At 43.2% G+C, this 26,146-nt stretch overlaps 2 protein-coding genes across 17 annotated transcripts in view; both read right to left on the reverse strand.

Annotated features, from left to right (window-relative positions):
- Positions 1-717: 717 nt before the first annotated feature.
- Positions 718-16,059, reverse strand: ZNF621 (zinc finger protein 621). 8 transcript variants are annotated; one of them, XM_023231350.2, is made up of 5 exons: positions 16,005-16,058; positions 13,943-14,028; positions 6,890-7,016; positions 6,010-6,117; positions 718-4,281 (listed from the first exon to the last, which is right to left on the reverse strand). In XM_023231350.2, exons 2-5 carry the CDS (start codon positions 13,964-13,966, stop codon positions 3,221-3,223), a joined length of 1,320 nt encoding a protein of 439 aa, XP_023087118.1. In that variant the 5' UTR covers positions 13,967-14,028; positions 16,005-16,058; the 3' UTR covers positions 718-3,220. The 8 variants fall into 8 exon arrangements, with proteins under 8 accessions (XP_023087118.1, XP_023087119.1, XP_023087117.1 ...); XM_023231351.2 differs by lacking the exon at positions 16,005-16,058 and adding an exon at positions 15,172-15,190; XM_023231349.2 differs by lacking the exon at positions 16,005-16,058 and adding an exon at positions 14,635-14,913.
- Positions 16,060-20,743: 4,684 nt separating this feature from the next.
- Positions 20,744-26,146, reverse strand: part of ZNF620 (zinc finger protein 620) — a 46,938-nt gene continuing 41,535 nt past the window's right edge. For 8 of the 9 annotated variants that reach the window (XM_023231339.2, XM_023231340.2, XM_023231346.2 and 5 more), the window contains one exon: positions 22,452-23,655. In XM_023231339.2, coding sequence (XP_023087107.1) covers positions 22,652-23,655 — 1,004 coding nt within the window. In that variant the 3' untranslated portion in view covers positions 22,452-22,651. Of the gene's footprint in view, positions 23,656-26,146 lie in introns of all 9 variants that reach the window. The other variant, XM_023231341.3, reaches the window with a different exon arrangement.

The raw sequence follows: 26,146 nt of genomic DNA on the forward strand, positions 1-26,146 counted from the left end.
AAAAAAAAAAAAAAAAAAAAAAACTAGCCGGGTGAGGTGGCGGGCACCTGTGGTCCCAGCTATTCGGGAGGCTGAGGCAGGAGAATGGCGTAAACCCGGGAGGCGGAGCTTGCAGTGAGCTGAGATCCGGCCACTGCACTCCAGCCTGGGCGACAGAGCGAGACTCCGTCTCAAAAAAAAAAAAATAATAATAATAATAATACTATTACAGTGTAGGGTGTTTTTGTGCTTTTTTTTTTCTTTTTCAACTTGGGTTTGGGGAGTTTGGTTTTTTGCTTTGTTCTGTTTGATGATCATTGTATATAATATCTGGTAGTATAAAACCCCTACCTTGTTCTTCAAAATTGGGTTAGCTACTCTGTGTCCTTTGCCTCTCTATACACAGGCCCCTCTGGAATTTTGATATCGTTTTTATGAATTCATTTGATAAAAATTGAAATCTTGACGAAACTAATCTTTCCTACCCATGAATATAGTGCATCCTTCTGTCATTTAGGTCCCCTTCAATGCCTATAATGGGTATCTGATATTTTACAGCTGCCCAACGTATTTTGAAAACCCCTTCCCCATTTTCAGACTTCTCCATATTATGACTGTCTTCCCAGGCAGAATCCAAAAACTGTATTTCCCAGAAGCCCCTGCAACTTGGACATACACATATAACCAACTCCCACTGAGCAGGTACACCCTAGCTGAAGACAGAAGACCCTACCAAAATGATTGTGGGGATATTTTTACTACAGAATGTGAAACGACCTTCCTGGTAGTCCAGTCTCTGTCTTCAATGGGGGTGGCAGTCCAGTAGCAGGCACCAGCAGCTGCTGAGTTTCCACTGGAACCACTTGTTTCTGTGGTTGGTCATTTTTCCTGGCTTCTGCCTATGTGGCATCCCAGCTTAGTCCCTCTTAGACATTTTGTAAGCTAATTAATAGTATGCAGCAAATCTAAGGTGGATTCTTCAGTTTACTACTGATCACTGACACAGAATGAGGAACCAGAAGTGGGTTACTGAGTGTGACAGAACCTTAAAACAGTAGCACTATTTAGTGGAAGTGACTGAGAATACGGTGGTGAAGAATCAGATACTGCAAGCTGAAAAGTAGATGGGCGAAACAAGGTGGCCACAGCTCTTTTGAACTCAAGTTGGCTCCATATGTTCTCATTCTGGCACGGGGCTAAAGGCACAGCCACTTTCTGGAGCTTGCTGTTCTCTCGCAGAAGGCAGAAACAACCATCAGCTGAGCATGAGAACTGAGAGAGATGTTTTGGAAGTTAAAGAAGAGAGGAAGTATAAAGTAGTGGCCTAGGAAAGCAGGGAAGTTAAGTGGACTCCAAAAAGTGTAGTATGACCGTCAGGAAACATTAAGGGCCTCCATGAAGTTACTGGTCATGAATTTAAAGTGACAATTCAGCATGGTAGTAGGCTTTCTCTTGATCACTTCTGGTGCAGGAACAGAGAAGGCAAAGAACTGTATTTAGTCAGAGATGAGGTTTTGCCAAGCGAGCATGACAAAGCAAGAGAAGGGCAAGGGAGTTAAGGGAGACTGTAAAGGAATTATTTTAAGAATTGACCATAGAGTTTAAGCTGGGTAAAGGAGGAGGGGTGGGCATTTTCTGTTTGAAGCATATCTCTCAAAGTACGGTCCATGCTAAAGATCTGGCCATCACCACAGATATCCAAAATCAGAATTTCTGCAAGACAGAAAACTTCTTTTTACAAGCACATCATGTAATTCAGGCACATGGCAAAGTTTAAAAACCAAGAATGTAAAGGTTTTGCTATTAACTGTTATAGAGAAACATCTAGATAGCAACAGCAGCACAAAAGAAAAAAATGTATGGACCCTTCCATCAATGCTTAGGACTTAATGTTTATATTAATGCCAATAAATGCATAATTCAAGTTTTTTTCCCAGTAACTACTTCACACAGTCCTCTGAATGGTTGTAAAGGATCCTTATCAAAGCCACTTCCAAGAGCAATCCCAAATTCCACTTCACTAACCTATCACATAAGCCTAGCCACTGACCCACTAAACAGCTCCCTTTATTTCTAAAAAACAGTTTTGGAGGCTTATTCAGATTCCCCTTGAGTTGGCTTTACAGCATTACTTTTATTTCTTTAGTAATTCATCAAATTCATATTTACAGTTCATAAATATGAAATAAAATATAGAAGCCAGTGCTCACAAAGAAAAAAAAACAATGCTCATCAAGAAAAATCTACAAAACACATGCAACAAAGATGAATGCCTTTGTGTCTATTTACTTAGGAAATAAAAGTTAAAAGAAACATCTAGCTATTAAGAGCAAAACTAAAGAAAAAAAAACTTCATGTTTAAAGACATGATTGCTCTCACTGCCATCAACACATACTTTTTTTTTTTTTTACTATTTCACACTATCTTTTGCACAGATGTACGAGATTCTCAAAGATGTGTGCCAAGGGCAACGTAACTTCAACTGTATTAATACCCCACCTAGCTATGGGCCCACTAAACAATCTCCATTAATCTCTACAGTCCATTGTTGGAAGCTTATTCCAATTCTCTACCAGTAGCCACAGGTCTTGTACATTTCTCCCAGGCTGCTTATCTCTAATCATAATGGCCTAATACAGGGATATTCTCTTTTCCAAACTTTCCTAACACCAAAGTGTTCTACCACCAGCAACCCCACGATGCAGATACAGCCACTGTTGTTCAAGCCTGAAAGCGACTAAAGCAAAGGTTCAGTATTTCTATTTTCTACCCAGAACAGATTATATAAACATGGTCTTTAAATGTACATAGATGATAATGGAATTTATGTTGAAACAGCGGTAACACATGTAAGGTGAGGAAAAAAATACGAATGAAACTCAAATTAGGTTGGAGGCCAGGCACAGTGGCTCACTTCTGTAATCCCAGCACTTTGGGGGACCAAGGCAGGCAGATCACTTGAGGTCAGGTGTTTGAGACCAGCCTGGTCAACATGGCGAAACCCTGTCTCTTCTAAAAATACAAACATTAGCTGGGGGAGGTGATGTGTGCCCGTAAACCCAGCTATTCGGGAGTCTGAAGGAAGAGAATCGCTTGAACCCAGGAGGTGGAGGTTGCAGTGAGCCAAGATCACACTGCTGCACTCCAGCCTGGGTGACAGAGCAAGACCCTGTCTCAAAAAAAAAAAATTAGGTTGGAGATTTACTGGGCGTAAGAACCATAAGACTGCCAAGATAAAGCTCATGAGGAGTGAGAAGAAGGGGTGAGAATAACTGGGGAAGGTTTCACAGTGGGAGTAAGATCCTGGAAGACACGCACTATTTGGGCAGATGAAGAAGGTATTCCAGATGTAGGCAGCAGCATGAACAAATTCCCAGAGGTAGGAATGAGCACAGCATGTGGAAAGGTCAGTGAAGGCACAGCCACAGCTGGAACAGAACAGGATCCCTGGAGAAGAACAGGAGGTAAGGCTGGAGAGGGGCACTGGGGACTGACTAGGGATGGCCCAAGAACCTTGACTGGCTTCTTCTCCACAGGGTGCAATTTCTGATGCTGAACAAAACTTCCATACCATTTGAAGGCTTTCCCACACACCTTACATTCATAAGGCTTCTCCCCAGTGTGAACTCTCTGATGCTGAATGGAGGCTATTTTCTGAGTGAAGGCTTTGCCGCACTCCTTACACTGGTAAGGTTTCTCCCCAGTATGAATTCTCTGATGGACAATAAAAAGTGACCTACAACCGAAAGCTTTCCAACATTCCTTACATTTATAGAGTTTCTCTCCCGTGTGTAATCTCTGATGCTGCAGGTAGGCCGCACTCCTACGGAAAGCCTTCCCACACTCTTTACATTCATAGGGTTTCTCTCCAGTGTGGATCCTCTGATGCTGAGTCAAGGCTGTGTTGGAACTCAAACCTTTGCCACACTCCTTACATTCATAGGGCCCTTCTCCAATGTGGTTTTTCTCATGTACAATACAGTCATAGCTGGACTTGAAAGCTTTGCCACACTCCTTACACTTAAAGGGCTTTTCCCCAGTGTGACTCATCTGATGCCGAATGAGCTTTGAGTTATATCGGAAGATTTTCCCACATTCTTTACATTCATAGAACTTCATTCCACCTCGAAGTATCAGGTTTGGATTTAGATTGAAAGTCTGCTGCATTGCCTTGCTTTTAAAATCAAAGTGCTGAGAAACGTTCCTGAGAAGTCCTCCTACCGGCATTCTGTGCAACTCTGTTTCTTCTGAGGCTTCCTGCTTTATAACTGGCCCTTCATTTTTGATCCAGGACTCACCACCTGACCAAAGAAACCACAAGTGTTCCTAGTTACAAACCTGGGAGAAGAGTAGGATCCAGTGTTCCTAATTTTCTCTTGCAGAATGTAATTTTTAAAAACATACCTATGAAATGGTTATATACAAGCATCTATAAAGGAGGATGAGAGAGACAAAGAAAAATAATGACAGGCCAGGTGTGGTGGCTCATGCCTGTAATATCGGCACTTTGGGAGGCTGAGGCAGGCAGATGGCTTGAGCTCAGGAATTCGAGACCAGCCTGAGCAACGTGGCGAAACCCCATCTCCACAAAAAAATACACAAATTAGCCAGGTGTGGTGGCGCACATCTGTGGTCCTAGCTACTAGGGAGGCTCAGGTGGGAGGATCACTTGAGCCCAGGAGGCAGAGGTTGCAGTGAGTGGAGATCATGCTACTGCACTTCAGACTGGGCAGCAGAGCTAGAACCTGTCTCAAAAAAAAAAAAAAAAAAAGAAAAATATTGACATAGAATTGGAGAAGTAAAGACACAGAAACGGAACAGAAAAGATAGCCAAGAAGTGCTCCCCATGAGGAAGGCTGGAAAACTGAACTAAGGTAGGTGAAATGGGAAGAAGGAGAATCAAGAATGAGAAGGAAAGAAAGCAGGAGGGACAAGAAAGAAAAAAGAAGGAGAGAATAAGAAAGAACAGCGAGAAATCGGAAAATTTTTTAAAGAGAGACAGAAACCCAGAAGAGGAGAAAGGAATGAGAGACTGGGAAGAATAGAGAAGCAGCTCCAACACTACAAGAGGTCTTGCAGACTGAGAAACACAAACCAGGAAAAAAATGGATCCCAACGTCCTACCTGTAACCCAGGCAATCACCCCAAATTCTAAACAATATCCTAATTATCCTATATTTAAATATTCCACACAATATTCTGCGATAAAAGATGATTAGTTTCAGAAAGTCAGCTGGAACAGAAGTTGGATCAGAGAGCTGTAAGCCACTGTGGTACCACTGCTAAAGGAACCACTATATACAAAAGCATGTATGTGTGAGAAGGCTTGAAATTTTCTTTCAAAAAAACGGAAACGCAAGTAACCAAAACCTTCCAGGACTGGTAAGTCATCTCAGGGAAATTTTAGGTGGCGTGTGTGTGCACATGTGCATGTGTGCATATGTGTCTGTGTGTGTGCATGTGTGTGTGTAGGGGGCTATGATGGGAGAATATTCCTAGCCCTTTCGTCTATAGTCCCATCTATGGTAAATATAATGTAGATCTAAAGATTAGGGCAATTGAAACTCTTAAGTGATTTAGAAACTAAAAAGGCCAATTAAAGCCATTCTTTTCAGGGCTGAAGGCCTAAAGTAAAATTTATAGCTATAGCACAAATAAGTCAGTTTGGCCCAAAACAATCATATTTTCCTTAAATTTGGCTGAAACCCCACTTCTTTGCAATGAAAAATGGCATACAATTAAAACCTCTCCACCAGTAAGTAAGAAAAAAGTGGTTTAGGAGCTACTGGGTCGCAGCTTTTCTGCCTCGGAGGACAGCCACATGAATGTGCAGACAGCGCGAGGCCATGTACTCCTAGAGGCGGTCTTTCAAAGCTCAGGGTCAGAACTCAGTGTGAGGTCTGAGAGTGCAGTGAGTATCGACTTATAAATAACTGGGAACTTTGTTCCCTGAAGCATAAGAAATGCTTCTTACCTAGTAAACCAGGAAGGCAAAACAAGAAACTTAACCACTGGATTCTCATACTCACCTTGACTGATGCCTCTCGGAATCTCGGTGTCCCAGGGATCTGGGCCCCATGGTGCTTCCCCTCTCTCCAGGTGGGAGATCAGAGCAGGTTTGGGGAATGGAAACGCTACTTTATGAAGAAAAGAGAAAGACAAATCGAGGGGAGATGTCCAGAGCTATTCCTGGGATCTTTCTCAGCCCACCCTCCATCAGGCTATCTGGGAGAGAAATGGAACATCAGCAGACCAAGTGAGAGTTCCGACAAGGTGGTCCAAACTGTGCTCCACGATAAAGCCAAGGAGGTATGATTCTCCTCAGAAAGAAGCTGCAATCTGGCCTTGACTCAGAAGAAGGGAAACTCCCTCAGGAAAAATGTACCTACTGCTCCCCTGGGAGACCCTTCCACAAAGGGAGGGCCAACATCCCCAGAAAACTGGATGGACAAAGGAACAAAGGGCTCACCTAGGGTGCCAGAAAGAATGCTTTCCCTCAGGGCCCAGGACCACACTGTTCCTGGAGTATAAGGAAGTCTAATTTCAAAACCAAAGGGAAGCCAGGCACAGTGGCACACGTCTATAGTCCCAGCTACTTGGGAGGCTGAAGCAGGAGAATTGCTTGAGCCCAGGAGTTTGAGGCTGCAGTGAGCCATGGCCATGCCACTGCCCTCCAGCCTAGATGACAGAGCAAGACCCTGTCCCAAAACAAACAAAAAAGCAAAAAACAAACAAACAAACAAACAAAAACAAAGAAACCCAGGGATTTCCCTACCCAGTATTTCTGGAGGCTGGTGATTACAAAACTCTCCTCTGAAGTCATCAAACCTAAGGGCTACTAGAATCCCCAAAACATCTGAGGAAGATAGCAAACTGTTACAAAGGGCCACAGAGGGAGGGAGGCCTTACCCAGGGAAGCCACATTTGCATAATTCTCCAGCATCACCTCCCCGTATAGGGCCCTCTGCGCAGGGTCGAGGCTGGCCCATTGATTCTGGGTGAAGTAAACAGCCACATCCTCAAAGGTCACTGACTCCTGAAACAACAGGTTCCTGCTCAATCTCTGAGTGAGGAGTAGAAGGAAGAAGGGAGCAGCTTGAGCTTCAGAAGGGATAAACCTGCCTGCACCCACAACTCTGAGTCCCACGGAAGATCTGCTCAAACAAGAGCATCCACCACCACAGCCAGGGGCGAGCCCTCAGCCAGTAGTTCCACTTTCAAATGGGGAGCCCCATCACTCTCCCATCTACTCAGCTCTGGAGCCCCTAGCTGCTACTGATTCTTATAGCCTGGCATACAGTTGCTTTCTCCCTGGTAACAGCATCAACTCCTAGGTTCCTGGCTTCACAGATCTGTCCCCCTGGCACCTCCTACCCTCAGGTACTCCGTAATCCTCTCTCCTTATTTTCTATACACCAACCACAACAGACAGCAACTACTCACCCTGTGATATGGTATGGCTGTGTCCCCACCCAAATCTCACCTTGAATTACCACATGTTGTGGGAGGGACCTGGTGAGAGATAATTGAATCATGGGGGCAAGTCTTTCCCATGCTGTTCTCGTGACAGTGAGTACGTCTCACGAGATCTGATGGTTTTAAAAAGAGGAGTTCCCCTGCCCAAACTCTCTCATTTTTCTCTTGCCGCCACAATGTAAGAAGGATCTATCACTTCCCACCATGACTCTGAGGCCTCCCCAGCCATGTGGAACTGTAAGTCCAATTAAACCTCTTTTTCTTCCCAGTCTCAGGTACGTCTTTATCAGCAGCGTGAAAATGGACTAATACACCCTGTATCCACCCACCCAAGGGGCACATGCACAGCCCCCATCTGCTCCCTTTGGTTCTCCCTAACACTGTCTACAAAGAGAAGCCCCCACCTGCTTATCTTTGGTTCTCCCCAACACTGTCTACAATGTAGAGAGAAGCATGTTAGAAATATCACCCGTATTTTGCAAATTTCTCTTTTCCACCTTTCTGCCTTATCAGAAAGCTGGCCCTCTTGAAAGAAACCTTTAGCCTGCCCATTCTGACCCTCTTCTCTGAACCACCAGTCTTGAAAGACAAGCTGGCAGTGCCAGGTCCCTGGGCACAGATCTGTCCCCCAGTTTTCTGAGATCCATCACATCCACCAAGGCTGTCACTTCACTAGGTGTTCCCCTCTCTGACTCCCTCCCCTGGGGCTATCTCCATCTTCCCAAGAATGAAGACAACTATACTTGTTGATTAGCCCTATGCACCAGGCCCCTAGGTTGGTTATTTTATTTATTTATTTATTTATTTTAATTATTTTTTTGAGATGGAGTCTTGCTCTGTCACCTAGGCAGGCTGGAGTGCAGTGATGCAATCTTGGCTCACTGCAATCTCTGCCTCCCAAATTTAAGTGATTCTCCAGCCTCAGTCTCCCAAGTAGCTGGGATTACAGGCACACACCACCATGCCAGGCTAATTTTTGTATTTTTAGTAGAGACGGGATTTCAACATGTTGGCCAGGCTAGTCTCAAACTCCTGACCTCTGGTGATTCGTCCACCTCAGCTCCCCAAGGTGCTGGGATTACAGGCATGAGCTACCATGCCCAGCCTATTTTTTTTTTTTTTTTTTTTTAGAGACAGGGTTTCACCATATTGCGCAGGCTGATCTCAAACTCCTAGGCTCAAGCAATCCACTTGCCTCGGTCTCTCAAAGTGCTAGGATTACAGGTGTGAGCCACCACGCCCAGCCAAGGTTGGTAATTTTACATCTTGTTTTTCATTTAATCATTACAAAACATATGTGAAATAAGAATTACTATTCCCATTTTTCAAATGATGAAACTTAGATTCAAAAGTTCAATTACTTTGCTGAAGATCACATAGCCAGGAAGTGGTAGAACGGGAACTTCAATACAGATCTGCCAGACAACAAACGTGGGCTCTACTAACACACCAAGCTGTCTCCCACACTGGGCTCACAAACTTCTCCAAAAACATGGCTAACCCCTGAACCTGGTGCTGCCCTATCTTTGGAGAACAGTTTCTCAAACTCCTCAATTCCAAAAATCACCATTCAAACCATCTTTAGTGTACTCCCTCCAGGCCATATGGGCCCCCTCCCCCAATTTAAATTGGGGGTCATCTATTTCAAAACTACACACACCACCCTGGAAGCCCGAGCCTCTGAACCTTCCATGAGGCCCCAGAGCAGTTCCAGATGGTATCCATTGGCTACTTTCTCTGTTTTTTTTTGTTTTGTTTTTCTTTTTGGCAGAATCTCACTCTGTTGCCCAGGCTGGAGTGAGGTATCTCGATCTTGGCTCACTGCAACCTCTGCCCCCTGGGTTCAAGCGATTCTCCTGCCTCAGCTTCCTAGGTAGCTGGGATGACAGGCGCCAACCACCACACCTAGCTAATTTTTGTATTTTTAGTAAAGACAGTGTTTTACCATTTTGGCCAGGCTGGTCTTGAACTCCTGACCTCAGGTGATCCACCCGAAAGTGGATCCCAAAGTGCTAGGATTACAGGCGTGAGCCACTGCACCCAGCCTTTCTCTTCTAGAGTTCAGCATACTGCAAATCACAGAGATTAGACTCTCAGCTTGGAGGACGTTTCATGACCTGTACGCTTTCTCACCTTGATGCTCCCACAGATGATTCCACCTCCCAGAAGAGTCTCATTACACTGTGCAGTCAGCCTTGTTCTTTTCAGATGCTGAAAATAAAATACCTACCAACAGAGGGACAGTCAAGCTCCTAACTCTTGCATGCACATTCTATATTCTGTCTCCTGGGAGCCCTTAAAGCAGCATATGGACTGGAGTGGGCACAGGGGAATAGAGAAAAAGGAATATGACTGTAACTGGTCTTGAAGGAAGGAGGGAAGAACTGTACATCAAGGATAAATTCTGGCAACTCAAACTTCTTACAGCAGCTCTGCTGGCTCTGCACGCAGGTCCTTATGAGAGGGTGTCTCTTCAAACAAGAGCAAGCAGAGAACTCAGCTCTAAAAGAGACGCTGAAAGGAAAAAATAAAATAAACGCAGACACTCCTCAAAGGGAGAGCCAGTCTTTAAACTGAGCAATGACAAGGTCCAAAGGGCCCCCAAAATAATGTGAGCCAAAAGCCCAAACAGCAGACTGGATCATGTTGTCCTGTATACAATTACTGTACTGCTTCAACAAGCCATTAAGGGCTTCTGAGGACAGTAACTACAGGCTCACAGATAAAACCAAATTTCACCTCCACTTATAGCAAGTCAAACCTCACACCCTGACATCTTCAGAGCTTCTCTCACATCCATCATCTCTTCTTCCACAAACTGTCTGCCTCTCCTGCCATCTACTATCCTCAAGTTTCATGAGCCCTAGAAAATGCCTAATATTAAGGAAAAAACATTGTTTTAAGGCAGTTGGGTTTGGGATATCTTTTTGTTCTTCCTGTGGATGGTCCCTATGTACCTCACCTTATTTCATTTTTCTCCACAGTATTATTCATCTTGTCATATGATATGGTTTACTATCTATCTCCACCCACCAGAATGTAACTCCATGAGGCAAGAATTGTTTGTTCATGATTGGTTTACTAGCACACAGTAGAGTGCCTAACATGTACCAGATGCTTAATATATATTTCCTAAGAGTTTATTTCAAAAATGGTTTAACCATTAAAAAAATTGTTTTAACTTATGAAGAGAGTAAGAAATCAACAGCAAACACCATCTAAACAGTAAAATGCTAGAGCAAATCCATTAAAGTTGATAGTTGACAATTTACCATAAGCTGAGGTTTTACTTTCTGCAAAAGATGGGAAAGGAGCATATATATAGGAAAGGAATGAACATAAATATCTCTGCTTGCAGATGAAGTAACTATCGCCTAAAGACATCTAAGAACCAAGAAAACAAATTGAAAACATTTAGAACTTATAAAACAATTCACTAAGTTATCTAGATACAGAATAAGTAAACCAAAAGTATTAGCTTTCCTAAGTACCATCATAAACAACTGGAAGATACACTGAAAGAAACTAAGATGCCATTCACACAAAAAATTGCTAAGAATGGACCTAAGAGAAATCAGTGAGAACAGGATGGAAGAACACGAAATGTTTACTAAGATACATTTAAAAAGAACTGAATAAATTGGAACTTATAGTGTTTCTGAACGGCAAGAATCAAACTTGTAAAGATGTCAATTATCTCCAAATTTACTCATGAGTTCAATAAAATCCACTCTCCTACCAAAAAAAAATCCATGAAATTGGTGCAGGGGTGGGAGATCATTTAACGTCATCTAGAAAAGCATGCGTGAAAAACTAGCAAAAAATGTTTTGGAGAAAATAATTGAAAGAAAAAAAATGAGGGGGAATTAAACTATATTTTAAAAGGATAACACATTAAGAACATGAGAAGACATACTAAAGTGTGGGAGAAAATATTTGCAGAAAATATCTGATAAAGCACTATTATCCAAAATATACAAAGAACTCTTTATGAACAAGCCAATTAAGAACTAGGCAAAAAACCTCAACAGACACCTCAACAAAGCAAATATACAGATAGCAAATAGGCATATGAAACTATGCTCAAGAGTATATGTCATTAGGGAACCGCAATGAAAACAATGAGATACCACTACATACCTAATAGAAAGGCCAAAATCCAAAACACTGACACTACCAAATGCTGGCCAGGATGCGAAACAACAGAACTCTCATTCATTGCTGGTGGGAATGAATGCAAAATGGGACAGCCACTTTGGAAAAGAGTTTGTCAATTTCTTACAAACTAAACACACTCTTACCATACAACCCAGCAGTCATGCTCCTTGGTACTTCACTAAAGGAGTTGAAAACTTCTGTCCACACAAAAACCTGTAGCTAAACATTTATAGGGGCTTTTTTTCATTATCACCAAAACTTGGAACCAACCAAGGTGTCGTTCAGTAGGCGAATGGATAAGCTGTAGTATATATAGACAATGGAATATTATTCAGCACTAAAACAAAATGATCTATCAAGCCATGAAAAGACATAGAGGAAATGAAATGCATTATCACTAAGTGAAAGAAGCCAATCTGAAAATGCTACATACTGTATGATTCTGGCTATATGACATTTTGGAACTGGCAAAACTATGAAGAGAATACAAAAATCAATTGATGGTTGTCAACTGGGATGTGACTAAGGGGAAAGTAAGGATGGATAAGAGAAGCATAAGGTATTTTTAGGGCAGTGAAACTATTCTGCATAATACTATAATAGTGGATACATGTCATCATCAAGAGTGAACCCTAATGTAAACTATCGACTTTGAATGACACTGATGTGTCAGTATAGGTTCACTCCCTATAACAAAAGTGTTACTTTGATGTGGAACATTAATATTGAAGAAGGTTGTGTGTTTTGTGGTGGCAGGAGATCAATGGGAACTCTTGCTTTCTGCCCAATTTTGTTATCAACTAAAACTGCTCTAAAAAACTATTTTAAGCACCAGTGTCAAATGGTTTCGCAGTAAGTTATTTCTCAATCAAACCTCATATGATGTTTAGGACATATCGGAGAATAAGGAAAGAAAAAAAGGATTTCCATTCTTCTAAAGACACTGACATTGTACTGTGCTGATACCAGACTTGTATTTGAACTTCTATCAGAACTTGTATATACATGTGTAGGGGCAGGAATACATGGGAAATCTCTGTACCTTCCATTTAATTTTGCTGTGAACCGAAAACTGCTCCAGAAAATAAAAACTATAAATAAATTAATTAAATTAAAAAGTAAAATGCAGCCTGGCCAACATGGTGAAACCCCATTTCTACTAAAAATACAAAATTAGCCAGGCGTGGTGGCACATGCCTGTAATCCCAGCTACTTGGGAGGCTGAGGCAGGAGAATCGCCTGAACCCAGGAGGCGGAGGTTGTGGTGAGCCAAGATGACACCATTGCACTAGAGCCTAGGTGACAAGAGCGAAACTCCGTCTCAAAAAAAAGAAGAGGACAACACTTAATATCTTACCTGACCGCAATATCTTCTTAATTCACCAACACCTTTCTACAGAATTTGCCACTAAGGGCTGGGAAAATCCTTTTAATATATAAATCCAACTCTGTCACTCTGTCATCTCCCTGCCTAAAATTCTTCAGTGCCTTCCCAATGAACCAGTACAGAAACCACTGTCCTCACCATGACCTATAATACAGGTATCTATTTCTTCCATTTCATATTGAACCACTTTCTCTGACCCCTTCCGGTTTCTAGAGTACATCCAGCTTTCCCTTCAACTTCACAGCCCTTGCATCTAGCATTTAGAAAATGTATATTTAAGTAACAATACTAATCTCTCTGGGATACATGCAATATAATTCGTGGGCAATCTCTCCAATAAAGAATTTCTGATTTCAGGCTGGCGTGGTGGCTCATGCCTATAATCCCAGCACTTTGGGAAGCCGAAGTGGGTGGATCACCTGAACTCAGGAGTTGGAGACCAGCCTAGCCAACGTGGTGTAAACCCCGTCTCTACTAAAAAGACAAAAATTAACCGCACATGGCGGCGCACACCTGTAATCCCAGCTACTCAGGAGGCTGAGGTATGAGAATCATTTGAACCCGGGAGGCAGAGGCTGCAGTGAGCCGAGATCATAGCACCACTACACTCCAGCCTGGGCGACAGGGCGAGACTCCGTCTCAAAAAAAAAAAAAAAAAAAGTCTGATTTCAGCAGGTAACTTTCATTTCTAGAACATGATCTGGATTTCCACATTCAAAAAGAATTCATTGCCATGGGTCCCCTGTCTTCCACTTAAATATACGCATCCACTCTCTATACACAAAACTTTCATTTCCTCAGTACATATTTACATCCGCCATAGCCCTAGAGATAGATACAAAAGGGAAAACACAGCTTGGCCAAGTTAGGCTTTCCTCATCCTTTCCTGATTATGTGATAGCTAAAGTGAGTTTAAAAAAAAAGACTTAAGCTCAGCTCACCTGAGGCCAAGTTGCTTGGAGCATGGCGGATGTCCCCCGGCTTCATGCACTGTCTTCTGGGTTTGGACAAGCAAGATCCTCAGGAGCTAAGAGAAGAACAGCCATGAGTGCTAAGGACCCTGTCCTCCACCACCTACACCAACCTATGGCCATCCTAGTTTCCACATTTCCAGCACTGGATGCACGGGGATTCTACTAGGACTCCCTCTAATTGTTCTCACGCTGATAGCCCCGACCTTCTTATGAGCTGTTCTGCCTGGTCTTCAGGACAATCTTCCACCTGCCTGCTCAGTCCGAAGAGCTTTTTTTGAGCCCATTCCCACGGGCAGACTGAGGGACCCAAGAGCCCTGTCCCTATTGTATTGGGTCTCTACAAACGTAAAGAGTCTTTACAGAATGCTTATAGGCAAGATGACGCTGACCCAAAAGAAAGAACCTCAGGAGAAGAGGGACTGGGGTGGCTAAATGCGAATTAAGGGTAAAATACTCAGCGTCCCAGTGGGTGATGCTGACCGGAGACCCCACCCAACCGGGATCTTAACACTCCACCCAAGAAAGCAGGCGACCCCAAACATCAGAAACGTCAGTACCGGGAGCGAGAGGCTGTCAGGGCAAATTCTTTAGGGCAGAAAAGAGTATCAGGCCTCGGTGGCAAAGGGCTGGACCCGGGCTGTAGAAGCCAGAGTAACCACCTTGGCGGCTTCGGCAAGGCCCAGATGCCCACGGTCCGGGTGAAGGAGGGGCGGGCCGCCATTGGGACCAAGTTCAGGAGAAGTGGGAGGTGACGGGCCGCCAGGGGCAGCGAGGAAGCCGGCACCGGGCGGACCTGGTACGTAGAACTCGCTGAAACCCACGCTCTGCCGAACACCCAGGTGCTGGTCACTAACTAAAGGCCGAGCCGGAAGGGCGAGTGCGCGCCCAGGGCCCCTCTAGGCCCCCGGAGGCCGCCATCTCGGTCGCCCCGCGGCCAGACCCGCCCCGCCTCTCATGGCTGGCCCCGCCCTGCGGAAGAGGAGAGGTCGCGGCGACCGGCTGGGCTGAGAGGCCGGCGGCGGACCGGCAGTGTGGCGCTCTCAGCCCGGCTTTCTCCGGCAGCCGTCGGCATTGCCTTGGGAGTGTCACCGACTGATGCAGCCTGGCTCTACCCATAGCTCACCCTCTAGGCACAAGTGGGGCCCCAGTTCACTGGCAGCGCCTCAGCTGTTGGCCACCTTCACCCCGTGACTCACCTGAAGCCTGGGCCGTGCAGGTGAGGGGAGAATGGCGCCTGCTTTGTCATCTCTAAGAGACCCAAGCCTAGGATCTTGCTTAGGTCCTCAGCTGGGCAGTCCTCAGGGAAACCATGGTTTCCACTCGCCCTTTTAGCCCTCTGCCTTCCAAGGACCTAGATGTGCACGGAACCTTTTAGGACAGATTCATTTAACAGCCAAAACATCCTGGCTACGGTTGCCAGGCATCCTGTATATACAGGACATGTCCTATATTAAATGATCTTGTCCAGTGTTGACTTTGGCAGGACACCCTAAATGTCTTACATTTAGCTTTTTCCAATAAATTACAAAAACTCGTAGTTAGAGCTATTTTTCTGCTCAGTAACTGGCACTTAAATAACTTAAATGTTAACACCGGCTGAAATATATATATCTCATACTTCCACAAATAATGATCTGGACAGTCCTTTATGGTCTGTTCTGTAAGTTGGACTGCAGGAAGAAAAAACAGTGAAGAGGGGAGGCTGCTAATTAAAAGAACTTATTTTTCATATTCAGGGAAGGAAAAGACTGTTTTTTGACCAAAATCCCAAGTCACTAACAAGTACTTGCCATTAATTTACATAATTTTAGATCAGTACACGTAACTCTGAAAATCAACCAATACACAACAGTGTCACTCCAAGCTTCTGAACATGAGCCAGTCAGTGATAAACACTTCCTGAAGCCAGCCAGTCAGTGGCAGCCCTCCCCAGCTCATTGGCAAGTACCTCTCTACCGTGCCCTTCCTTCTGGACAGGAGCCTTTCTCCAGTATCAAAGTGGTGCCAAGATGGACAGACTTTGTTTTACCTTGATCACACTGATACTTCTCCTGAACACAGCTCCAGATACCAGGCTCCTCCTCACCAGGCATTTCCATGCTATAAAGGGGAATTGGTCTCCCACCACTAAAAGATAAAAAATGATCCTGGGTATGTAGATATATTGCTTTATTACAGGGGTCCCACTTCTTGGATTTGTTATTCCTTTCTTAAGAATTAGACTGACTTATGAGGTCCTATTATGGAGAGTATACTAGGTATCTACTGCTGCATAACAAATCACCCTAAAGCCTTATGGCTGAAAACAAAACACACTCTCTCTTAAAGTTTCTATGAATCAGTGAACATAGGTCAGTCAGTCCTAAAAAGAGAAAAAGGAAAAAAAAAATGGGTTCTGTGGATGAGGAATTCGGGAGTGGCTTGGCTGGATGGTACCAGCTTGGGATCTCTCATGAGGGTCTAGTCAGGTGTCACCTGGGACTGCAGTCACTTGAAATTGGACTGAGGCTGGGGATTTGCCTCAAAGGTAACTCACTCACATGGTTGGCACATAGGTGCCGGCTATTAGTGTGAAACTTCCCTTCTTGTGCCGGGTACAGTGGCTCAGACCTGTAATCCCAGCACTTTGGGAGGCCAAGGCAGGCAGATCACCTGAGGTCAGGAGTTTGAGGCCACCCTGGCCAACATGGTGAAACCCCGTCTCTACTAAAAATACAAAAATTAGCCGGGCGTGGTGGCACACACCTGTAATCCCTGCTACTTGGGAGGCTGAGGCAGGAGAATCGCTTGAACCTGGGAGGCAGAGGTTGCAATGAGCCAAGATCCCGCCACTGCACTCCAGCCCAGGGGACAGAGCGAGACTCTGTCTCAAAAAAAAAAAAAAAAAGGAAAAAAAAACCTCCCTTCCCACACCAGGTATCTGTACATGGCTGAGTATCCTCACAACACAGCAGCAGACTTCCACTTCCACCTCAAGTGAGCAGCCCAAGAGGTCAAGGCAGAAGTGGCAATATGATTTATGTCCTAGCTTTGGAAGTCACCTGCTGTCATTTCCTCAGTATACTATCATCACAGGCCAGTCATGATTCAGTGTTGGATGAGATACACAAGGGTGTGAATGCCAGAATGAGAATCACTGGGGACCATTTCGGGAGCTGGCTAAACACATTTTTTACCTACCACAGAAACGGTCCTTTTTATAGTACTTTTATTGTAACATTTATGAAGAGCAATTGTTTCAAATAGATGAATTAGATATCCAAGAATAGCATTAGAACATATATTTGCATACTGCCCCTTCTCTAAACCTATCAAAGAGTATCTACCATGAATCTAGAGAAATGGACACACATATATGGGTGTACGTACATGTACACATTTATACACCACAAACTCTAAAGAGTTATCAGACAGTTATTCCAATTAGTTCTAACTTGAACTAACTAGAAGGAACAAGATTGGACATGTAACTCCTCCATTTGGTATTATGGTGCAGGGAGAAGAGATGAAAGTTTTGGTAGGCAAGACAAAGTGCCTAAAATCCCCAGGTTGGAACCATAACAGGAATCATGAGCAGTCTGAGGAGATAATTGGGACCATGCTACAAGAGGCCCATTCTTTTCCAGAACAGCTTCAACAGAAACAATCTACAGGCAGTGTGCTTAGAGGAAGCTAAAGAGCAAAGTGAACCAAAAGATACGGGAAACTTTAGACTTTGCAACTGTGAGTCAGTTCACATAACAGCAAAATTAAAGTCTCTGGAGCTGAATGTCTCTCTCCTGATCAATGCCAGAGAGATTAGCTCTCCCTAAAAACACACCATCCCCACCCAGTAGCCACTACAATAAGGCAAAAAACAAAAAAGATCCAGAATTAGAAAGGAAGAAGTAAAACTGTTATTTGCAAACATGATTCTCAATGTTGGAAAATCCTATGGAATCTATAAAATGTTACTAGAACTAATAAGTGAGTTGTGCAAGGATGCAGGATATGCGGTTAATATATAGAAACCAATTATATTCCTATATGTCAGCAAAAACTGGAAATTCACTGTTTATTATTACAAGTATCGTAAGTTATTCAGTACTTATGCATGAAAAAGATGAAATTTGTAGATGCGTCTGGGGAAAAGTGTGAAAGATCTGCACAGTAAAAATTATAAAACATTGCTGAAGGAAATTAATATCTAAATAAATGGGGAGATCTACCATGTCCATGGGTCAAAAGACTCTATATAGTTGTCAGTTCTCCATAAATTGATCATTATATTCAATGCAATCCCAATCAAACTCCCAGGAGGTGTTTTATAGAAACTGAAAAACTGATTCTAAAATTCATATGCAAATGCAAAAGACCTCTAATGGCCAAAACACCCTGACAAAGAACAAAGTCAGAGAACTAACACTATATGACTTCAACACTTATTAGATTTCAACACTTATTGATAACTACAATAACAAAGGCAGTGCCTTAATGGCATCAAGACAAACAGATCAATGGAACAGAATCTAGAAATAGACCTACACATATATGGACTTCTGATTCACAATGGTACAAAGGCAATTCAATGGGGGAACTTTTTTCAAAAAATGGTATTACAGACCAGGCAACAGTGGCACAGAGTTGTAGTCCCAGCTTCTCAGGAGACTGAGGCAGGAGGATCACTTGAGACCACGAATTCAAGGGTACACTGTAATCATGCCTGTGAATAACACTGCACTTCAGCTTGTGCAACATAGTAAGACCCATCTCTTAAAAAAAAAAAAAAAGTGCTACAAAAGAGGAAAAATATAAAAAATTAAAAAAAAAAAAAAAAACTTAGATCCTTGCCTCAGACAAAAATTAACTCAATAGATGATATAATTAAATGTAAAGCCTAAAACTATAAAACTTCTGGCCAGGCACGGTGGCTCATACTCGTAATCTCAGCACTTTGGGAGACCGAGGCGGGCAGATCACTTAAGGTCAGGATTTCGAGACCAGCCTGGCCAACATGGCAAAACCCCATCTCTACTAAAAATACAAAAATTAGCTGGGCATGGTGGCACAGGCCTGTAATCCCAGCTACTCAGGAGGCTAAGGCAGGATAATTGCTTGAACCTAGGAGGTGGAAGTTGCAATGAGCAATCTCTGAAGTTGCAGATTGAGATCCTGCCACTCTGCCACTGCACTCAAGCCTGGGCAACAGAGTGAGACTCTGTAAAACAAACAAACAAACAAAAAAACAAAACTATAGAACTTCTAAAAGGGAAACAGGAAAAATATCTTTGCAAATGTGGGTAAAGCAAAGATGTCTTAGATTTGACACTGAAACCATGATCCATTCAAAAAAAAAACAGGCTAGGCACAGTGGCTCATGCCTGTAATTCCAGCACTTTGGGAGGTCAAGGCAAGAGGCTCACTTGGGCCCAGACGTTCAAGACCAGCCTGTGCAACATACTGAGACCCCATCTCTATTTAAAAATAAATAAAACAAATAAACTGATAAATCGGATTTCATGCATACTAATGTCTTCTGCTCTTTAAAAGACATTGTCATCATGTGCACCTGTAATCCCAGCTACTTGGGAGGCTGAGGTGGGAGGATCACTTGAACCTGGGAGGCAGAGGTTACAGTAAGCCAAGATGGTGCCACTGCACTCCAGCCCAGGCAACAGAGTGAAACCCCGTCTCAAAAAAGAAAAAAACAAAAAAACAAAACAAAACAAAAAACAGTTATGAGAATGAAAAGACAAACCACAGGCTAGAAGAAAATATTTAAAAATCACATATCTGAAAAAGACTTGTATCCACAATAAATAATGACCTCTCAAAGATTGATAAAACAAAACCCAATAAAAACATGGGCAAAAGATATGAGCAGACACTTCATCAAATAAGATATATGGAACACAAATAAGCACAATAGTCATTAGAGAAATGCAAATTAAAACCACAATGGGATAGCATTAAACAATTAGAATAGCTAAAATTTAAAAACCTGACATCAAGTGTAGGCATAGATGTATTGGAAGTACAACTGTCATACAATACAAGTGGAAATGTACAGTGGCACAACTTCTTTCGTAAAACAGTTTTGAAGATTCTCAAAAAGTTAAATAGGGTATGGTGGTGCACACCTGTAGTCCCAGCTACTGAGAGTAGGACAGAAGGACTGAGGCAGGAGGATACCTTAAGCCCAGGGGTTTGAGTCCAGCCTGAACAACAAAGCAAGAACCGCCCCCTCCCAACCTCTAAAAAATAAAAATGCAATAAAAATGTAAAACGTTTAATATACACAACCTACCTAATGACCTAGCTATTCCACTCCTGGTATCAAGATAAATGAAAGCATATATTCTTACAAAGATGTGGACACAAATGTTCATAGCAGCTTTATTTGTAATAGCCAAAAACTGGAAACAACCCAAATGGCCATCAACAGGTCAATGAATAAACAAATTATGGCATATCCATACAGTGGACTACTACTCAGCAATAAAAAAGAATGAACCATTGATATATATGCAACAACATGGGGGAATCTCAAAGTAATTATGCTGAGTGAAAGACACCAGACCAAAAAATAAAGGAAAATTAATCCAAGTGACAGAAAGCAAGCCAGTGGTTGCCTGTGAAGGGCCAAGAGGAAGGGATTAGGGAGGGGTACAAGCAAAGTTTTGCGGTGGTGGCTGATTATTATCTTAAACTGTGATAATTGTTTCACTGGTATATTGATAAGTCAAAACTTATCAATAGGATTATAATAATAGGTAATTTTGTTTTTTGGAGGCGGGGTCTCACTCTGTCGCCTAGGCTGGAGTGCAGGGGCATGATCTCAGCTCATTGCAACCTCTGCCTTCCTGGTCTCCTACCTCAGCCTCCCAAGTAGCTGGGACTACATGTGCGTGCCACCATGCCCAGCTAATGTTTTGTATTTTTAGTAGAGACAGGGTTTCAGCATGTTAGCCAGGATGGTCTTAATCTCCTGACCTCGTGATCTGCCCACCTCAGCCTCCCAAAGTGCTGAGATTACAGGCCTGAGCCACTGTGCCCGGCCAATAATAGGTAATACTTTTATTATATGCAGTCACCATTTGAAACACTTCTACATGTATTAATGCATTTAATCCCCAACACAAACCTATGAGGTAGATTAACTGTCATCCTCATTTTACAGATAAGGAAACTAGTGCAGTTTTTGTAACTTAACCAAGGACAAACACCTGGGCTTAAACCAAAATCTGCCTGGCTCTGTATTATTAATCACTACTCTCTGCTTCCTGCAACAGGCAAAATCAAGCTGGCTGCCAGAGGGGATGCTAAAACCTAACACATTTACATCTTCCCTCATTTCCACAGATAACAGCAATAATGGTAGGTTCTTCCATGATCATAAAAAATAACTAGATGGAGTTGCAAGAAAATGCTTCCAGCTTTGAGATCACTCGATACAGCAATGAGAAGAATAAATTTAAGACAAATGGTGCCTTGCACCTGACTCAAAGAGTATATACATCCTGACTTTTGCAAAGGAACAGACTACAACTGTCTAGTGAAGACAAACTGAAGAGTAAGTAAGTAGGGTGGGTGTACACTGAACCTGAGATAGGTCTCTGAAGTTTGCACCCTACTAGGAATGTCTTCCAAGATGCATGTGGCTCCACATGGACAGGGCCCGTTTTTGAATTTAGGAGACTTCTGACATACGGACTATAATAGGGTATCCATGTATCTGTCTTTTTATTTACTGGTTTACTTCTTGTGTAGTGTTGCAAATATAAGAAAGGATGCCTGGGAAATAAAGGTTTCAGATTTAAAGGGCCTGAATTGCCTTATACTTTATAAGTATAAGGGCCTTATACTTATACTTTGGAGTATAGACTTGCAGGGGAAAACATTTTCCATGAGAAGTCTGAAGGCATACACATTGTCATCTGACTTTGAAGGTTGCTGCTGAAAAATCTAACGCCATTTTCATTTTTTATTTTTTTGAGAGAAAGTGTTACTCTGTCGCCCAGGGTGGAGTGTAGTGGTGTGATCTTGGCTCACTGCAACCTCTGCCTCAGGGGTTCAAGTGATTCTCCTGCCTCAGCCTTTCGAGTAGCTGGGATTACAGGCATGCACCACCACGCCTGGCTAATTTTTGTATTTTTGTTTTTTCAGGAGAGACAGGGTTTCACCATATTGGTCAGGCTGGTCTCGAACTCCTGACCTCGTGATCCGCCCGCCTCGGCATCCCACAGTGCTGGGATTACAGGCATGAGCCACTGTGCCCAGCCCCACTTTAATTTCTGATCTTTTGTTTTCTCGCTCTAGAAACTTTTAGGGTCTCATTTTTTTCTCCATGATCCTCTTATTCAAACTTGGTGTTTTCGTAATTCACAGCAATTTTCCTTAATGTAGGTTTCCCTTGAATCCATCCTAATGGGCACCCAGCATATCCTTTAAATCTGGAAACTTACATTTCCTTTCATGTTTCTAAGTTTGGTTTTTGTTTTTGTTTTTCCTTTTTTTTTTGGTCTTCTCTAACCATAAAGAGACTTCATGTTGGGGAAACACGGGTTCAAAAAACTTAAGGAAGATTTCATGATGAAAGCCAAGTGTCTACCCAGGAAGGACAGCGAGGACACTGAAAAAGAGCATGAAAATAAAGAGAAAAAATGAGAGGCACCATGGGCCGAACTATGGATAGCCCTATGCTTGGACAGGTGTCTTCTGAGTGTGTAGTTTCTGATGCAGAATGAATCTTCCACACCAGCTGAAGGTTTTACCACACACTTTACACTCATAAGGTTTCTCACCAGTGTGAACTCGCTGGTGCTGAATCAGGGTTATTTTCTGATTGAATGCCTTCCCACACTCCTTACATTCAAAGGGCTTCTCCCCAGTGTGAATTCGCTGATGCTGAGTCAAGGCTGTGTTGGAGCTTAGTCGTTTTCCACACTCTTTACATTCATAAGGTTTCTCCCCAGTGTGCATTCGCTGATGGACAGTGAAACTTGAGCTACAACTGAAAGTTTTCCAACATTCGTTACATTCATAGAGCTTCTCCCCAGTGTGGAACCTCTGGTGCTGGAGGAAGACAGAGCTGCTACTGAAGGCCTTGCCACACTCCTTACATTCATAGGGCTTTTCTCCAGTGTGGATTCTCTGATGCTGAATCAAGGCTGTGTCTGAACTTAAACCTTTTCCACATTCTTTACATTTAAATGGTTTCTTTCCAGTGTGAATTATCTGATGCCGAATAAGTAATGAGTTATATCTGAAGTCTTTTCCACATTCTTTGCATTCAAAAGACTTTTCACCAGTGTGACATTTCTGATGTTGGTGGAAGTCTACCATTCGAATGAAATATCTGCCACATTGTCCACATTCATAAGATATCTGACCACTAGGAATTGTCTGATTTGTAGTGAGCTGTGTGCTGACACTAATATTTTTTCCTAATTTCTCAAACTTCTCTCCATTCTTGACCACATAGGCCTCATGGTACCTGGCTGAGGTATCTGTGAAATGTCTCCTCTTTGACTTTTTCTTAATTATCCAATGACCTTGGGGCTGCTCTAGGCTGCTCCCAAAGTCAAGGTGCTGGGAAACATTCCCTGGCAGCACCCCCACCATCAGTCTGAAGGACACTGTTTCTTTGGACACATGCTCCTTTGGAGTTAATCTTTCCTTCTCAGTTCTGGCCTCATCCCCTAGCACAAAAAGAAAATACAAGTGTCAATCCCTGATGACACACACACACACACACAATCTGTGCTGAAGAAGAAACAGAATTAAGTGTTTCTAATTTGCCCTGAGTATATGGATATTTTCTAATATGCTCACAAGAGGGCTGCCTAAGATCACCACACAACAGAGCCCCACAGGGACATGAAAACTCTGAGAGGGGAGGCAAGCAAGGCCAGGAGACATTCCTATAAACAGTGTGCAAACCAGAAAACTGCAAAGACTGTTAAATTAGGGCAGAAAGACTAAGAAAAGTGAATGAGGTGGATAAAGACACAAACATAGAAAAGTAACAAATGGAAATCCATAAGTGAGAGGAAGACTCCCGAGATTAGAGAAGGGGCAGGTTAGGCAGCTCAAGCACTACAACAGGTCCCACAGGCTGAGATTCCTTAAGAGATGCTTGTTAGAAGACATTATCCATGTCATAATCTTGAAAAGAGAGCTGATCTCTACCATCAAGCTGGCTCTAGTAAAGCAGCAGGCTCTCATGCAGTGGTTGAGGACGCCATGCATGGCAACCACCACAGCATCCTGAAGGAGAAAGGAAGGTTTGGAGGCTTGCCTTTAAAACCAAAGAGCAGTGGAAATGTGAAGAACTCGTCCAAGAGTGAACGTAAGTCCCAAAGAGGGCCTGGTAACAATGCTTGCTATTTTTCCTAAAAGGTCTCATAGTTTGTGCATTTGTTTAATACAGCAGTTTGAAAAGTGAACTACTAAACTCACATGATAATAAGGGAAAACCAAAGAGAAATATTCCCTCCACTATCAAAACCTTTTGCGGATTAAATAAAATCTTCAGCCTGCATGCATTCGCAAAAAATTGTTCAGAAAATATTTTTACTCAGATGACGTAGGGTCCTGAGGTCACATCCAGAAAGGTACAACTTAAACTCAAGACTTGGGAGTGGATCAGTAATGGGCATTCTCTGCAGAAGAGCACAGAAAATTTTCACAGGCAGAGAAGGGGTAAAGCAGAATAAGAAAGAATAAAAAATATACTATGTTTTATTTATTTATTTACTTTTGAGATAGAGTCTCACTGTGTCACGCAGGTTGGAGTGCGGTGGCGCAATCTTGGCTCACTGCAACCTCTACCTCCTGGGTTCAAGCGATTCTCATGCCTCAGCCTCCCCAGTAGCTGGTACTACAGGTGCACACCACCACACCCAGCTAATTTTTGATGGTTTTTTTTTTTTTGAGACAGAGTCTCGCTCTGTCACTCAGGCTGGTGTAGGGTCCAGCCCTACTGGGCCTGTGGGTTTTTCTCCCCATGTGTGGAGACAAGAGATTGTAGAAATAAAGGCACAAGACAAAGAAAAAGAAGAAAAGACAGCTGGGCCCGGGAGACCACTACCACCAAGATGCGGAGACTCCATACCCTAAATGCCTGGCCATGCTATTTATTGTGTACAAGGCAAAGGGGCAGGGTATGGAGTGAGAGTCATCTCCAATGATAGGTAAGGTCACGCGAGTCATGCGTCCATCGGACAGGGGGCCCTTCCCTATTTGGTAGTCGAGGCGGAGAGAGAGAGGGGACAGCATATGTCATTATTTCTTCTGTGCATTTCAAAGGCTTATAGTACTGTCACTAATTCTGCTATTGCTATCTAGAAGGCGGAGCCAGGTGTACAGGGCGGAACATGACAGTGGACCAGGAGCATGACCACTGAAGCACAGCATCACAGGGAGACGATTAGGCCTCCGGATGGCTGCAGGCGGGCCTGATTGATGTCAGGCCTTCCACAAGAGGTGATGGAGCAGAGTCTTCTCCAACTCCCCCAGGGAAAGGGACACTCCCTTTCCCAGTCTGCTAAGTAACGGGTGCCTTCAGGCACTGGTGCTACCGCTAGACCGAGAAGCCCTCTAGTTGCCCTGTCTGGGCGTGACAGAGGGCTCACACTCTTGTCTTCTGGTCACTTCTCACCGTGTCCCTTCAGCTCCTATCTCTGTATGGCCTGGTTTTTCCTAGGTTATAATCATAGAACAAAGATTATTATAATATCGGAATAAAGAGTAATGCTACAAACTAATGATTAATAATATTAATATACAATCATATATATAATCTATTTCTAGTATAACTATTCTTACTCTTTTCTTTATTATATATTTTCTTTATTATACTGGAACAGCTTGTGCCCTCGGTCTCTTGCCTTGGCACCTGGGTGGCTTGCTGCCCACAGGCTGGAGTGCAGTGATGCGATCTCAGCTCACTGCAACCTCCACCTCCTAGGTTCAACAGCCTCCTAAGTAGCTAGGATTACAGGCACGTGCTACCACATCCATGCTAACATTTTGTATTTTTAGTAGAGATGGAGTTTCACCATGTTGGCCAGGCTGGTCTTGAACTCCTGACCTCAGGTTATCCACCCACCTCAGCCTCCCAAAGTGCTGGGATTACAGGCATAAGCCACCAGGCCTGGCTATATATATATACATATATACACACACACA

This window comes from Piliocolobus tephrosceles, chromosome 2 (assembly GCF_002776525.5).
Source record: "Piliocolobus tephrosceles isolate RC106 chromosome 2, ASM277652v3, whole genome shotgun sequence".
NCBI lineage: Eukaryota > Metazoa > Chordata > Mammalia > Primates > Cercopithecidae > Piliocolobus > Piliocolobus tephrosceles.

What these genes read in the sequence shown, in the direction of transcription:
- ZNF621 (XM_023231350.2), bottom strand. Translation starts at nt 13,966, where the DNA reads ATGCTCCAAGCAACTTGGCCTCAG. An exon ending in TCCAAGCAACTTGGCCTCAG is followed by an intron (nt 7,017 to 13,942) that starts GTGAGCTGAGCT and finishes CTGTTGTTTCAG; the next exon opens with GAGTCAGTGACCTTTGAGGA. An exon ending in TGCAAATGTGGCTTCCCTGG is followed by an intron (nt 6,118 to 6,889) that starts GTAAGGCCTCCC and finishes TTCTTCATAAAG; the next exon opens with TAGCGTTTCCATTCCCCAAA.